We start from the raw sequence: 14,585 nt of genomic DNA on the forward strand, positions 1-14,585 counted from the left end.
AAAAAAAAAAAAAAAGCCAAAAGAAAAATGGGAAAAGACAGAATAGGCCTTTACAAATATGCAAATAATCAATAACCATCAAAATATGTTAAACTTTGTTAGAAATCAAGAAAATTCAAATTAAAAGTCACAAGGACACTGCATGTCACACAAGATTGGCAAAGATGAAATCTGACAGTAACAAGAGTTGGTGAGGTTATGGACTAACCTCTTAAGCTGCTATTATTGCATTACAGTGTTTTTCAAACTTTTTTTACATCAACCGTCGAATAGCCTTTTTACACATTTTTCGTAAATTCTCACCCCTTCCATTTTTTTTAAAAGAATTAAAAAAAGATTTTAATTAATTAATTTATTTTTATAGAGGAGAAGGGAGAGAGAAAGAGAGGGAGAGAAATATCAATGTGTGGTTGCATCTCACGCATCCCCTGCTAGGGACCTGGTCTGCAACCCAGGCATGTGCTCTATGCTGGGAATCGAACCAGCGACCCTTTAGTTCACAGGCCGGTGCGCAATCCACTGAGCTACACCAGCTAGGGCTCACCCCCTCCATTTTAATACAAGAAATATATAAAACATGTACGTTAATATGTTATTGCACTAAGTTTTTTTCAACACCCTTTCCCAAGAACCAATTTGCATCATTTTAACTGCATTATCATACCTGTTCTGACAAAATCATTTTGGAAAACAATTTGGTATTAGATATCCCCTTAACAGACACTTCTACAGTCAAATCAGATGCAAATGAAAAACCAGGTACATAGAAAACAAGGATTTCAATTATTATTAGAGAGTAGGACTTAAAATAATGAGAATTTTTATAAATATTTTTAGCAAAATAAAATGCTTTCCTAAATGCTTTAATTCAGAAAAAGATTTATTTGTGCTTTTCCTGGGAGAATTGTCATAAAATCACTGCAATAGGTGGGACTTTCAGATTCTGTATAAAAAGCAGAAAATAAGCCATCAAACTTACCTCTACATTTTCATCTCCCATTTCCTGAGGTGCATCAGTGTCTGCTTCAATCACACCCTCATTGTCAATTTCTGCCAAAAAAGAAAATGACACAAGACTATTAAAAACTAATGAACTATGGCCAGTGCAACTGATTAACTGAATATTTTATTTTGTTAACTTTATTTAAATTAATGTACTGTAAAATATTTCTCAATTTAATACTTTAGTGTTTTGGTAAGAGTACATTTCATTTTAATTGTTGCATTTTGTAGAGTATTTATGATTGTTTTGTAGTGGGAACAGAGGCAAGTGCATAACTGCTAGTATTATACATTGACATACCAATGATTTAGTCAGTTTCAACAAATGGTTTCAATTCAAATGTTCTACACACCAGTATTTTAAGAAATACCTTATGCAGGTATCTCAAATTACAGTGATATTTTGATATAAATCATGACAAAACACTTAATTTTAATATAATTACTTCTGTTGTTTAAAGAAGTTTGGATAAATTTTAAATCTAAATAAAGGTATAATACCAATGCAGAATTAAGCCCCAAAGCTAGCACACTATAATGAAAATAGTGACAAGTATAAAGAGGGGTGTTGCAAATTTCACGATGGACAACTGTAATTTGCTATAGCAAACCTAGCAATTAGGTTTAATTATTAATTTTTTTAATTTTAAAAAATGAGACACTGTTAGCAAACACTGAATTTAATGAGTTTACTTTTAACACTCAAAAAAAGAAATTTAAATTAGCTACCTGAAATCAGAACATCCAACAAAAAACGTTTGTTTAAATTAATTTCTAGCAGGAACTGTAGCTTTGTCTAATTATAAAAGTTTGAATTCATGCACAAAAAAATAAAATGCTTTCAGAGAGAGTTGGTAAAAAAGAAATACAGTTATGGAAATTGTTAGAAAATTAAAAGACTTAAAAAGGTATCTTACCCTTTCTAAAAATAACAAAGATCAACTGATTCTAAATTTGAAAAATTTTAAGTACTTTTTTAAAGCTAATTTTAGATAGGGTAAGTGAATTAAGAGATTGCCCAGCTAATAATTGGAGTATACATTTATAGTCTCAAAGGAGTTCAAAATTTACAGAATGATTTATTTGATCAGTTTCGTTGTCTTAAAAATCAACAGAAATCCCACCAAACTCATGGCATTAGGTAACACTCTTCTGAAATGAACCAGTTTTATCAACATGGATGCAAGTATTAAAAGGAAATAATTGTTTGGTTCGATGCCATTACTGGAAAACTTTTACGTATGTTTAGAACACCCTGGGTTTATGTCCCAGCTTTTCAACTACAAATTTTACGTAGTCTGAATACAAATCAAATACCTCCAACAGAAATGTAACATCTGCATTGAGATGTACTAAAGTGCAAAATACACTATGGATTTTGAAGCCTTAATATGAAAAAAGATCTCATTAACAGTTTTTCCATATTGATTACACATTAAATATATTAATATTTTCAGTATATTAACGTATATTATTTGAATTAATTTCACCTAATTTTTAAAATGTGGTTACTACAAAATTTGTTTCATATGTAGCTCAAATTGTATTTCTAACAGATAACACTGATGTATAGCCAGTAAAAATTAACACATGATCTTACGAGGGTTAGCAAGTACAAACTATCAGCTCCTCACCTAGATCACTTTCCTCACTTGATGGTTCGTCTGTCTTTACGTCTTCCTCCACCTTCTTACTATCTGTTTTTTCTTCCTAGCAAAGGGAAGACAAAAATACTATCAGTATTTAATAGCATACCCTATATATACTCATTTATACAATTTTACATATGAACTATTCCCATGTATTTTATTTCATGCATGCTTTCTTGTTTTGCTTTGGTAAACAAGTTTTAGTTTTGTTTTCATATCTCTCAAAGTTAAGTCCAGTCCCTCATCCAAACCTTTTGTATAATGAGTTTTAGGTTTTAAAATATTTTGGCCCTAGCTAGCATGGCTCAGTGGATTGAGTGCTGGACTGCAAAGCAAAGGGTCACTGGTTCGATTCCCAGTCAGGGCACATGCCTGGGTTACAGGCCAGGTCCCTACTGGGGCACTGTGAGAAGCAACCACACATTGATGTTTCTCTCCCTCTTTCTCCTTCCCTTCCCCTCTCCCTAAAAATAAAAATAAATAAAATCTTAAAAAAGAAATTTGGATTTTAGAAAACTAATTTGATGCATATACTATAGAACACCTTCAGGGGCACTGAAGCCCACAACTTTTCATAATCAAACATGATACTTCTGCAAAATAAAGTTTGAGCATTCATAATAAGTGAGATTAAAACTATCAAGAGTTACATGTTTACTCAGATGTTTTACTGCAAAACCAATCTACTTAAGAATTTTATAGTTTCATGAGTTTTTGAGTTTTGGAATGGCCAATGAGGAACTATGGAACTGTTAACACACAAATGATGAAAACTCAAAGAATTCAGAGTATACCCAAACTTCCTTCCCACCCTACAAGTAACCCGTGTGGTTTGTATATCCACTTGTTGGGTCCCCATGTGCAAGGTACCATACCAGATGCTTTAGCATACATTGAGAAACAGACCAGTCATGTTTTCTAAATCAAAATACTTTCCATTATAAACATTTTTTAAACAGATTAGAAGTATAGGTTAAATATAACTTTGTCTTAATACATCTTTATCACATGGCAAAATATCCTACCTAGGGCTCAGAAACTACCAAACTCTGACAAATGATTTATCTAAACAACAACAAAAAATCAACTACTTTTGGGGTTTTAGTTTAACTGCTTCCATTTCACTTGTTTAAAGATGTAACTTCTGCCCTGGCTGGTGTGGCTCAGTGGATGGAGTGGCCGCCTCAGGGACAAGAGGTCACCAGTTCAATTCCCGGCTAGGGCACGTGCCTGGGTTGTGGACCAAGTCCCCAGCTGGGGGTGTGTGAGAGGCAACCAGTCTATGTTTCTCTGGCACATCAATGTTTCTCTCCCTCTTTCTCCATTCCATCCCCTCTCTCTAAAAATAAATGAATAAAAATTTTTTTAAAAAAGGCATCACTTCTAGTTTCATATGCCAGATGAGCCTTGTTCAGGATTCTAAATAAACAGAAACTCCATAGATCACACTCAAAAAGACCCCGTCAGGTGACAGGGCAGAAAAAATGGAAAATTACTGATTTGGACTATTTGTTCATTTACCTTGCAAATATTAATAAAATATCTACAATACAAAAGTACTGTGCTAGATGCTAAAGATACAGTGACAAAAACTGCAAATGCACTCAGTCACAGAACTTACCACTTAACAGGTTATGAATAAAGAGAGTATTTATTCTTATTTATCCTAAAACACAATGAACACTATTCAACCCAAAACTCCCAGTTTTAAATCAGTTTTCAGGTATTCGATGTCCAAACAGAAATTTTACAAATTTCTTATTTCCAAGTGATCCTGGGGAAATCAAGAGTGGTAATCTGAGAGCACTTGAAAAACACCCTTAAGAAACCTTGTGATATTTTATTACTAAACATATAGATAAAACGCGTAACTTACCTTATTTTCTTCTGATTTGGTTTTATGAGTAGCCGGTGGTATTTTACCTCCCATGCTTGAGGAAGATGAAAAAAAGGATGGTATTTGTTTAGAGAAGTAAAATTCACTAAGTCAAGCAGTATTTATTTACACTGGGAAAAAAAGTTAAGACATTTAGATGATTACCTTTTCAAACCTTAAAGAAGAAAGTCAATTTGAATTCAGTATTACGAGTTTGTCAGCTTAAAATTTTACTTATTTTTCAGCATAATGATTAAAGAAAATCTTACCCATTCCTTACCTCAACAAGCCTAATAAATGTAATTATACAGTGTCTCTGTGCCCATTCCCAAAGGAAAAGTAAAAAAGGCAAAGACACATTCAATGACAAAATTATTTGACCAAGTTATTAGTTTAGAATTCAGTAGATAATATTAAAACCCAGTAAAAGCTCAACTAAATTCAAAAAGGCAATTTAGGAAATAGTTATGAAATTGCTGTATAATAATTCAAAATGTTTGTTTGCTTTGGTTGGGACCTGTAAAGATTCTTCTTGCTGCCCTGGCCAGCGTGGCTCAGTTGGTTGGAGCTTCATCTCGTAACAAAAGGGTTATGTTCAGTTCCTGGTCAGCACATGCCCAGGTTGTACATTTGATGCCCACCCCAGCCCAGATGCATACAATCCCCAGTCCAACCATCGATGCTTCTCTCCTATCTATGTTTCTTTCTCTCTGTTTCTCCCTTCCCCTCTCTCTGAAAGCAATGGAAAAAGAGTCTTCAGGTGAGGCTAAAAAAGAAAAAGATTCTTCTTGTTTATATTCACATGCTCCTCACATTACAGATTTTCAACTTTCCTTTAAACTTAGCCCATCAGTACTTCCTCTTCACGTTGGCAAGCCCTTTTCACCCAATCTTCGAGGGCAACACCATGAATTACATACAACAAATATCCATGTATTTTTATAACATTGATGAAATGCCGTAGGAACTTAATTTAACTCTTATTCATATCAATTAGTCTATAGTAAAAGTGGTTTCACTACATGTAATTTTGCTTAAGGTCACAGAACCTATCAACAATGTTAAGTAAGGACTTACTGTACAACTAACTTCAAAACAAGGCGGGGGGGGGAGCCCTGGCTGGTGTAGCTCTGTGGATTGAGTGCCGGCCTGCGAACCAAAGGGTCACTTGTTTGATTCCCACTCAGGGCACATGCCTGGGTTGCGGGCCACATCCCCAACACGTGCAAGAGGCAACAGATCAATTATCTCTCACACAATGATGTTTCTCTCCCTCTCTCTAAAAATGAATAGATGGATAAATCTTTTTTAAAAAGGGGGGCGTGAAAGACTACAAAATATTAGTGCTATATGCTCCATTTGAGGTGGACTCTAAAACATATGGGCTACATGCAACAGTGCAATGATTAAAATGTTCAGTGCACTCCATATATGGAGATTAAAAGCACTCCATAATAGTAAAAGCTGGAGGTCACAAAGACTTGATTAAAATTTGCCTTAAAAATAGCCATTAACTTTTATGTAAAACAAAAAGATTTATTAACTTGGAAATCAGAAAGGAACCTACTCTAAAATACTCTTGCATGTCTATTCTTTATAACTAGAGTTATATTCACGCTTACATTTTAGTTGGGTAGAATTTCTGGACATAGGGTATATGTATGTTGGATTTAAATGAATATTGGTTTTCCTGAGTTTTTTAACCAATTTACACTTGCATTAGCAGTAAGAATTCCACTTGTTCCACACACTGGGTAACACTAAGCTATTCCCCATCTTTTAAATTTTTAGCCATTTTGATAAGTGTACAGTGGTATTTCATTGCAAATGAGTCCCTTTTCCTGTATTTATTGGCCATCTAAATAGACTTTTTTTGTCAAGTTCAACTCTCATCCCATTTCTGTTGGATTGTGTCACACTTACTTCTAAGTGTTCTTTGTATATCCACATACTAGCCCTGTCCGTTTTGCATGTTGCAAATACCTTCTTTCACCCTGTGGCTTGCCTTCTCATTCTCAATGTTATCTTTTGACGAAGCCAACGCACAGCAAAAGTATAAATAAAATAGCAAATGTAATAAAATTTAGGCCCTGGCTGGTGTGGCTCAATGGACTGAGCACCAGCCCATGAACCAAAAGGCTGCCGGTTTGATTCCCAGTCAGGGCAGATGCCTGGGTTAAGTGCCAGGTCCCCAGTTGGGGGGGGGGGGGCATGCAAGAAGCAACCAATCGCTATTATTTCTCACACATTGATGCTATTCTCGCTTCCTTCCCCTTTCTAAAAGTAAATAAAATCTTAAAATACACAAAATTAAAAATTTCTTATAATACCATTCAGTCATGTAAATATCTTTACTTAGTGTCCTTAATAAGGAAAAGTGGCTCCCATATGCCAGTAAATGAATCATTTCATGATCCAAAACATCTTAGCTTCCACTGAGCAAAGCAAAATGATTCAACGATAAAGAACAGGCCTATAAACATGACAAAATTCTTTTAAAATCTGTTCTACAGAAAATCTACTTTTCAAAAGAACACAGTAATCAAAGAGTAGTTCTTTCCACTTAAATTTTAAGGAATATACCAGGATTCTTAAGCTGTGTTTTGCCCAAGTTTCAAATGCAGCATCCAGGGATATATTTAGAGTGACATCCAAACACCAGTCACAACAGTCTAACTTATGTTAAAGCTTCAGAAAACAATAGTCCTGTCAAAAACACATATTAAGTTAAATCTAGTACTATGGAAAAAAATCAGACAAACTCAAGCTGAGAGAAATTCTACAAAATAACTAACTAGTTAATATTCCAAACTGCCATGGTCATGAAAACCAAGGAAAGCCTGAAGAACTGTGTCAGAATGAAGGTGCTTAAAAGACATGACAATGAAATGCAGTATGTAATTCGTTTCTTGAGTATGATGGTTGTATTCCTGAAGAAATACACACTTAATGGTATCAGGGGGCACAGTGTTAAAAGAAGTTCTTTGCACTGTACTTGCAATTTTTCTGTAAGCTAGAAATTGTTTCCAAAAAAACAAAAAAAGTTAAAACTTGGGAGGAAAACACAAAAGAGTTTATTCATAAGCTAAATTTACAGTTTCTCACATTTCAAATTCTAGTTAACTTCTGAAGACAGCGCCAACGTATAGACACGTAAATTTTATTTACTGACAAAACTTGCAAATGGGACTTTGCCAGTTTCACGCTATCAAATAGGGCTGGTACAGAGACTTTCCTCAAATGGCATCACACAAGACCAGTCGTAATTCTTTTAACTTGGTAATAGTCAAGAAACTTTGTGCTAGTTACTTACGCACATATACAATAAACGGGGTACTACATCCTAAATCCATTGAGGGCAGAAGGGTTCTCTGTTCACTTCTTTTAAAGTATTTATTGAGAAGCCCTGGCCAGGTGGCTCAGTTGGTTGGCACGTCATCCTGTACACCAAAAAGTTATGGGTTCGATCCCCAGCCAGGCCACAGGTTCAATCCATGGGGGCGGGGGGGGGGGGAATATACAGTAAGCTACCAATCCATGTTTCTCACATTGATGTTTCTTTCTCCCTACTCTCTAAAAGCAGTAAAACCTCGCCTTGAGGATTTAAAAAAAAAAGAAAATTTTACTGAAAAGCACCTGAAGTATACAAAGTAAACCAGTTGCAGTGGGAGGAAATAGCGTCACACACTGCTTCTCCCTCTAGAAAAACAAATACTGAAGAGAATGTAGTCTCCTTGGAGCCCCACTGTGTATTGGGCCAAATATTTTTTTCTTTGTATTTCTTTTTGTCCAATTTAAAAGGTTAAGCTAATAAATTCTCAGCATCAAATAAAATTTTAAGCTATAAAAAATGGTAGAAACTACGGCAAGTAAGCAAATGTCCTTTGCTGTCTAAACCTGGGTTATCTATGACTAATTTGGTATGGAAAGAATTCTGAAATGCTTTCAACTTGAGGAATATTCCTGGACCTAGAAATCTCTACATTCAGCCAGATCTCCTGTAATCTTAAACTGCTTTAAGAAGACTGTTATGAAGGCAGACAAAAAAGGAACTGGTAACTCTCACGCAAAGGCCCCAGAGAATACAAAACTCAAATTTAAATTAAAACAGAAATAGTTTGTTAAAAATTCAATTAAAGTTTAGATAAGGCTCCTTCACATGCCAAGATGCTTTATCCCATACTATACTATCCCATCTATCCCATACTATACTTAAACCAACAATTTAGGATGACAAAGAAAAAAGATAAATAGAACCAGATAGAAAAACTGGAATTACCTATTGAAAACATTAAAACATGGCTAATTTTTGGAAATAATGCCTGACAATACTATCCAGAACTTAAACTGGAATTCTCTACATAGTCAATTACTCCAAGCACAAGTTACAACACTGTTCTTATGTAAGTTTTAACATCTTCAATGTCCCCCTTTTTTCTCTAGGAGTGGAACAAAACATTGTCTACTCAGTATAATGTTCACTTTTGATGCCAGCTATTTCTTCCTGTGGTGTATGTTCTCTTTACCTGGAATTTGAACAGCTTATTAATTGTAGGCACTTTCCTCTAATGAGCAGGTATAAGAAGACAAAAGTATACAAATATTTTAAGTGATGCTTTTGGATCATTAAGTTATTACTAACAGCAGTTATTAAGTTGCTACCGTAATTTTTAAGTGTTCTCAAAATTTTATATATAAAAGGCAAGGGCAAAAATCTTATAATAGCTAGAAAGAAAAACTGGTGAGGAAATAAGTACTTAAAGACTTCTTACAGGACAAAAATTATACCTTCGTAGACATTGATAGATTGTAACTTATGTTTCTTTCCGAGAACAAGCTTGTTGGAATAAAGTGTTTCAAATACGTGCTATTCATGGGTAAGTAAACAGATCAATGTTTAGGTAATATTATCTCCAAGTCACACTGCCTTGTACTGTCGCTATTTACCACCTTGAGGTGCAATCTGTATGTCATCTCTTAAATTCCCAACAGTAGTAGTGATTTTTAAAAATCACTTCGGGTAAGATTTCCTTTCTCCCTTAATTCCCCTTCCATGTGTAGAACACTAATTTCTGTTAAATGGTAAATATCAAAATAAATTTCCGTACTTATATTTCTAGACTGTATTTAATACGTTTCCTGGTATCTGGCACCATGCCTATTCAATTAATTCCGTGCACGTGGCGAAGTACTCTCAAGAAAACAAGAACCTTGGAAACAAATCGGTGCTTCAAAGATCACTCTTTAGTGTTTGAAGTGAGGGCACTACGGCGGTAGAACTGATTCCCAAAACACGTAATTCTAGGCAGTCAGAATCGCTGTAATTTTTAAGGGAATTAAATATACCTATCATTTTATAACTAATTAAATTTGTAACCACTATTACAACACTGTTTAAAGGCATAGTCCGTAAAGAAGCTGCTGTGTGCCGCTGCAACCTAAGCAGGACACCAGAGATTTCAAGAAAAGAAAAACTCCATGCGAAATCAAGTCTTGCAGCTCTCACCCCTCCCCCTCGAGTCTAGTGCCTAAATACCCGCAATGGTCTGCATTTACGTTTCGCCCTAGACACACCCCTGGCGACTTCAGGGTGCAGAGACCCCGTTCCGCCTCGTCCTTCTCCGCCTCAATACTAAGCTATCCGACTCTCCATTAGCCCCCGGAAGTCGCCTCCTTTTCCCAGCTTGGGAGCGAGCCCCAGAGAGGCGGCGACTCCGCGGGCCAACTCCGACCCAACTCCCTCTCCGGTTGTCCCTCTTCCCACCCCCAACGGTTCTCAGGCCCGGGTCTCACCTCTCCACCCACTCCCTCAGGAAGCGCATTTCCTCGGTATGCAGAATGCTCGGATCCTGCCTACACATTTTCACGAAGGCCCGAAGCTCGCTCACTTTGCGAGGATCCATGGCCGGAAAGTAGCGGGAGGCAGCAAGCGCGGCTAAGGTTGCTAACTCGGCGTGACCGTGTAAAAGGGGGCGGCTGCCGCGAGGCAGAACAAACTAGAACCTCCCCGGCCGCTGGCTCCGCCCACCAATGGTCTCGTGACCCCGGGTCCTGGGCCTGTTCATTTTCACTCTCTCACCTCTGTTCCTGCGCATTACTTAGAACTTTCTAGAAGTGTGGCTGTTCGTACTGTTGCCTGCTTCTGCATGCACGCTTTCTTACATTCTCAATTTTTAGCCAGTTCACAGGATGGATCAACCCCCTACATGGTACTTTGAAGGAGGCGGGAGATAGCACCCCTGCAGGAAGTCACTTGGAAGGGGGTATTCTGTGAGTGTGACTATTAAGTGGAGCACGACAACATGACGCCAGAAGGGCCGTCTGGCCAGAGCGGTGGTCACCCAGCGCTCTGGCGTGACGTCATGTCTGCGCCGCCGTGGGAGGAAAGCCCGGCGAGCAGCGCCGGCCGGAAGGGGAGGGGCGCTTGGCTGGGTTTCCTGGCGACGCAGGCCTGCTGGCAGCCGCTTCTCCGGCTGTTTTCCATTTTTCCCTTCTGAAGCTTGTGGGAGGCCGGCATGCCTTGGTTACTCTCATCAACTAAGGTGGTTCCCGTTATCGCCAGCGCCCGCAGCCTCTCAGGTTAGACTCGATCCCACTGCGTCCCCTGAGGCGCCCCAGAGTGATCAAAGTTGGTCTCAGGCGATCGCTGGTTTGGCGGACCCTTCTGCTGGGGCCTCCACTCCTAAACCCTCTGTATGCTCCTCGGATTTCTTTTTTACCTACTGCGCCTGGAAGAGGGTGGGCCATGTAGTCTCTCTTCCGTTGAGGTATTCTGGAAAGCTGAGATGACTGCAGAGAAAAAAGTATGGCCATACCCTAGAGGGACTGTCTTCAAAGTTACTTGGACTCACAGGAGTAGTGTCAGTTATCACATTTGCCTAGGTGAAAAAGTGTCTCGCATCAAGTCGCTCTTGCTTCTGTGAGGTTAACCTAAAATCCTATTTTCGTGTTTTCAAAGAGTTGACTTGAGAATCGGGTCCAGAATGTGCAAGAAACGTGTTTAGTAACATAAATCTTTTGAACAGTTGCTCTCAGAAGAGGTAATGTTTGGAAAGACTCTTTTTGTAAAAGCCCTGTTTGTAAAAACAAGATGGAATTCAGACATAAGGGGGCCCATTTGGGGGGGGGGTGTACTGTATCGCCAGCAATTGATCTCATGAACAGAAAACTTGGTCAGTGAAAGCTGAATCACGTACCTTTCAGGTGGGTCATCCATTGGATCATATTTCAGTTTTGGGGGCCAATGTGTGAACAATGACTAAACCAAAAACATAAGGTATTTGACATCAAAGCTATGTCTTGAGACGTTTCTTATGCTGGTATATTTGAATGTATTAAATATGGAATGGTAATTAAATCAAGACTTACTCTAAAAAAAGAAAATAAAAGGTAATCATTGTCCATGGCACGGATCTTGCTCTTCACTTCCAATAGTTAAGCTGCAAAAAGCTATTCCTCTCCATGGGAGTGGGTGAATGGATGTGCAATTAGTCAGTCTTTTTTTTTTTTTTTCAATTTATTGGCATGACATTGGTTAAAAAAATTACAAAGGTTTCAGGTGTACAATTATACATTATATTGCATTGTGTGTTCAGCACCCCAAGTCACAATTAGTCGGTCTTAATCATACAAGCCACAACCTATGATTTAGAGCGGGAACCATCCTTTGCATGTGACTTTTTTTTTAATTTGCTAAGGCTTATGTAAAACCTAATTAATCAAGGTTTAGGACTAGGTACCCTATTATACAAACCAAGGTCTTTGAGAGATACTCATTATGCTTCATTTTGCCACAATGGAATAAGTAAATTTAATCACCCCTTACATTACCATTTTATGTCCCATATACATAGGTTTTTCAAATAAAAATGATCTACTTGGATCCTCACAAGTCCAATAAGGGCAGATATTCTCATTTTACTGATGGGGAACTGAAACTAACACAGTATCTACCATCAAAAGTTTCTACCATCAAAAGAGACAGACCAAAAAAAAAGCAAGTAATAGAATTTACATACTCAACTTAGAGGTCCTGTAGTGGGGAGAAGGAAAAAGTGATATTTTGGGGGAGCAGGGAGGGGCAAAGTGGAAATGTGGGCATGCCTTTCAAGATTGGGAGATACTGATTGGAGACCTGGCAGAGGGTTTTCACCAAGCAGACTAGAATAATGGAGCTATCCTGGCAGAGGGAACATGCGAAGACACAGAACTCCTTATGGCATCATTCTGTGGTTGGGGCAGGGACCAGACCTTCCAAGTGGAGCTGGTCCAGAGTCATACCAGACCATCCTGAAACCTCAGGACTATTTCCCTTGTGTTTCTCTGGAAGCCTCAGGCAATACCTCATAAATCAGTGGGGCCTGTCATTGATGGCCACAGCATGCCATTTGCTTAATATGATCTTTAGGTTACTGAGCCTTAATAACTTACTTCCCAGTTGTTTCATGTTTTGGTTTGGAAAAATGAAGATTTTGTAAACTATGTGAAGAAAGTATTCAAGAAGTTAACATATTGTTTATTTCAGTCAAGAGATAAAAACAAGTAGCCCCGTTACAATATAATAAATAATAAATATAAAAAAGGCTTTGATAGGGGAAACACTGGATGCTAAGCAATCATGAGAGGCACCTGCCCCAGAACTAGGGTGTCAGGGAAGGCTTTCTGGAGAAGTCACCTGCTATACAAGCTTTCTGCATGCCACAGGTCCATCACTTGAGATGATGGTGTCTTTGCCCACTTAAAGGTTACTACTAAACAACATGTATTTAAATATTTCAAAAATTATATATTTATACTATGTATTCAGTATATAATTACTGAATGCCTACTTTGAGCCAGGCATAGTTTTAGCCACTAGTGATAACAGTATTGAACAAAAAAAAAAAAAAAAAAAAATACTAGTTTTCATGGTGTTTGCACTATCATGGAATACAAAGAATTAAAATAATTGGAGATAATATAAAATAATTGGAGGTAATATGATACGTGCTCAAAAAAAATGTGAAGGCAGAGAGTTACCTTAGATTCCAAGACTTAATGAGATAGTGTGTGCGTATTTTTTCACATTTCACATAATTCTCAATTTAAAAATGTTCATTTTTCTTTTTCTAAACTTGAGGACATAACTTCACACTGCCTCTGTGAAAATACTTTCTAACCCCTCCCTGCTTTTGTTTGTTGCCTTCTTTCTGTTCCTATAACTCCTTATTTGTACCTTAGTCACACTGTAGACTTCTGTTATACTGTGGAACAGGGGTCCCCAACCCTTGGGCCACAATCAGTGGCCCGTTAGGAACCCAGCCACACAGTGGGGGGTGAATTTGAGTGTAATGCACTTGAATCATCCCAAAACCATCCCCTCCCAACCCACTGTGGAAAAATTGTCTTCCACGAAACCGGTTACTGGTCCCTTCTGCTAAGAAGGTTGGGAACTGCTGCTGTAGTAGACCAAAGTCACTAAGGGTAAAAATGAGGTCATTTCTGTATTCCTTGGGCACAGCACAGGCTCGGGCTTTCACAGAGGAAGGGCCATATACCGTAAATATTGAAGATGATACTAATTTACATTTTTCTAGTGCTGGAGATAGATAAATGTACATATGCTGTGAGGACCTTCTTGATTCCTTGTTCCATTTCATCCTTTTTACTTTTATTTTATTTTATTTTTTATTTTAAAAAGAAGGGAAGAGAGGGAAACAACATCAATGTGAGAGAGAAACATTGATGGGTTGCCTTCTGTACGCGCCAGCACCAGGGGACCAATCCTGCAACCGAGGCAACCTTTCGGTTTGCGGAACAATGCCCAACCACCTGAGCCACACTGACAGGGCTCATCCTCTTTACGTTTAGATAAATGTCCATATACTGTGAAGACTTCTCTATTCCCTGTTCTATTTCACCCTCTTTGCTTTTCCTTCAGGATGCATATCCTGTTCACAGCGAAGATACTCCCTCCAGCCCATCCCAGAGAAGAGGATTCCAAATCGATACTTAGGCCAGCCCAGCCCCTTCACACACCCTCACCTCCTCAGACCAGGTAAGGCCTTTTAACAATGACT

General features: G+C 37.9%; 2 protein-coding genes across 4 annotated transcripts in view; one reads left to right on the plus strand and one right to left on the minus strand.

Annotated features, from left to right (window-relative positions):
- The window catches only part of ST13 (ST13 Hsp70 interacting protein), a 34,516-nt gene extending 23,945 nt beyond the window's left edge, over positions 1–10,571 (minus strand). The window contains exons 1-4 of the mRNA XM_054582425.1: positions 10,321–10,571; positions 4,528–4,582; positions 2,637–2,712; positions 980–1,050 (exon numbers count right to left, since the gene is read on the minus strand). Coding sequence (XP_054438400.1) covers positions 980–1,050; positions 2,637–2,712; positions 4,528–4,582; positions 10,321–10,430 — 312 coding nt within the window. The 5' untranslated portion in view covers positions 10,431–10,571. The remainder of the gene's footprint in view (positions 1–979; positions 1,051–2,636; positions 2,713–4,527; positions 4,583–10,320) is intronic.
- A 373-nt stretch (positions 10,572–10,944) lies between these two features.
- The window catches only part of XPNPEP3 (X-prolyl aminopeptidase 3), a 37,375-nt gene continuing 33,734 nt past the window's right edge, over positions 10,945–14,585 (plus strand). For 2 of the 3 annotated variants that reach the window (XM_054582426.1, XM_054582427.1), the window contains exons 1-2: positions 10,945–11,106; positions 14,447–14,563. In XM_054582426.1, coding sequence (XP_054438401.1) covers positions 11,043–11,106; positions 14,447–14,563 — 181 coding nt within the window. In that variant the 5' untranslated portion in view covers positions 10,945–11,042. Of the gene's footprint in view, positions 11,107–14,446; positions 14,564–14,585 lie in introns of those variants that run through there. The other variant, XM_054582428.1, reaches the window with a different exon arrangement.

The sequence above is a fragment of the Pteronotus mesoamericanus genome, unplaced genomic scaffold (assembly GCF_021234165.1).
Source record: "Pteronotus mesoamericanus isolate MK-2021 breed Mesoamerican mustached bat unplaced genomic scaffold, CSHL_Meso_final contig_702, whole genome shotgun sequence".
NCBI classification, from domain to species: Eukaryota; Metazoa; Chordata; class Mammalia; order Chiroptera; family Mormoopidae; genus Pteronotus; species Pteronotus mesoamericanus.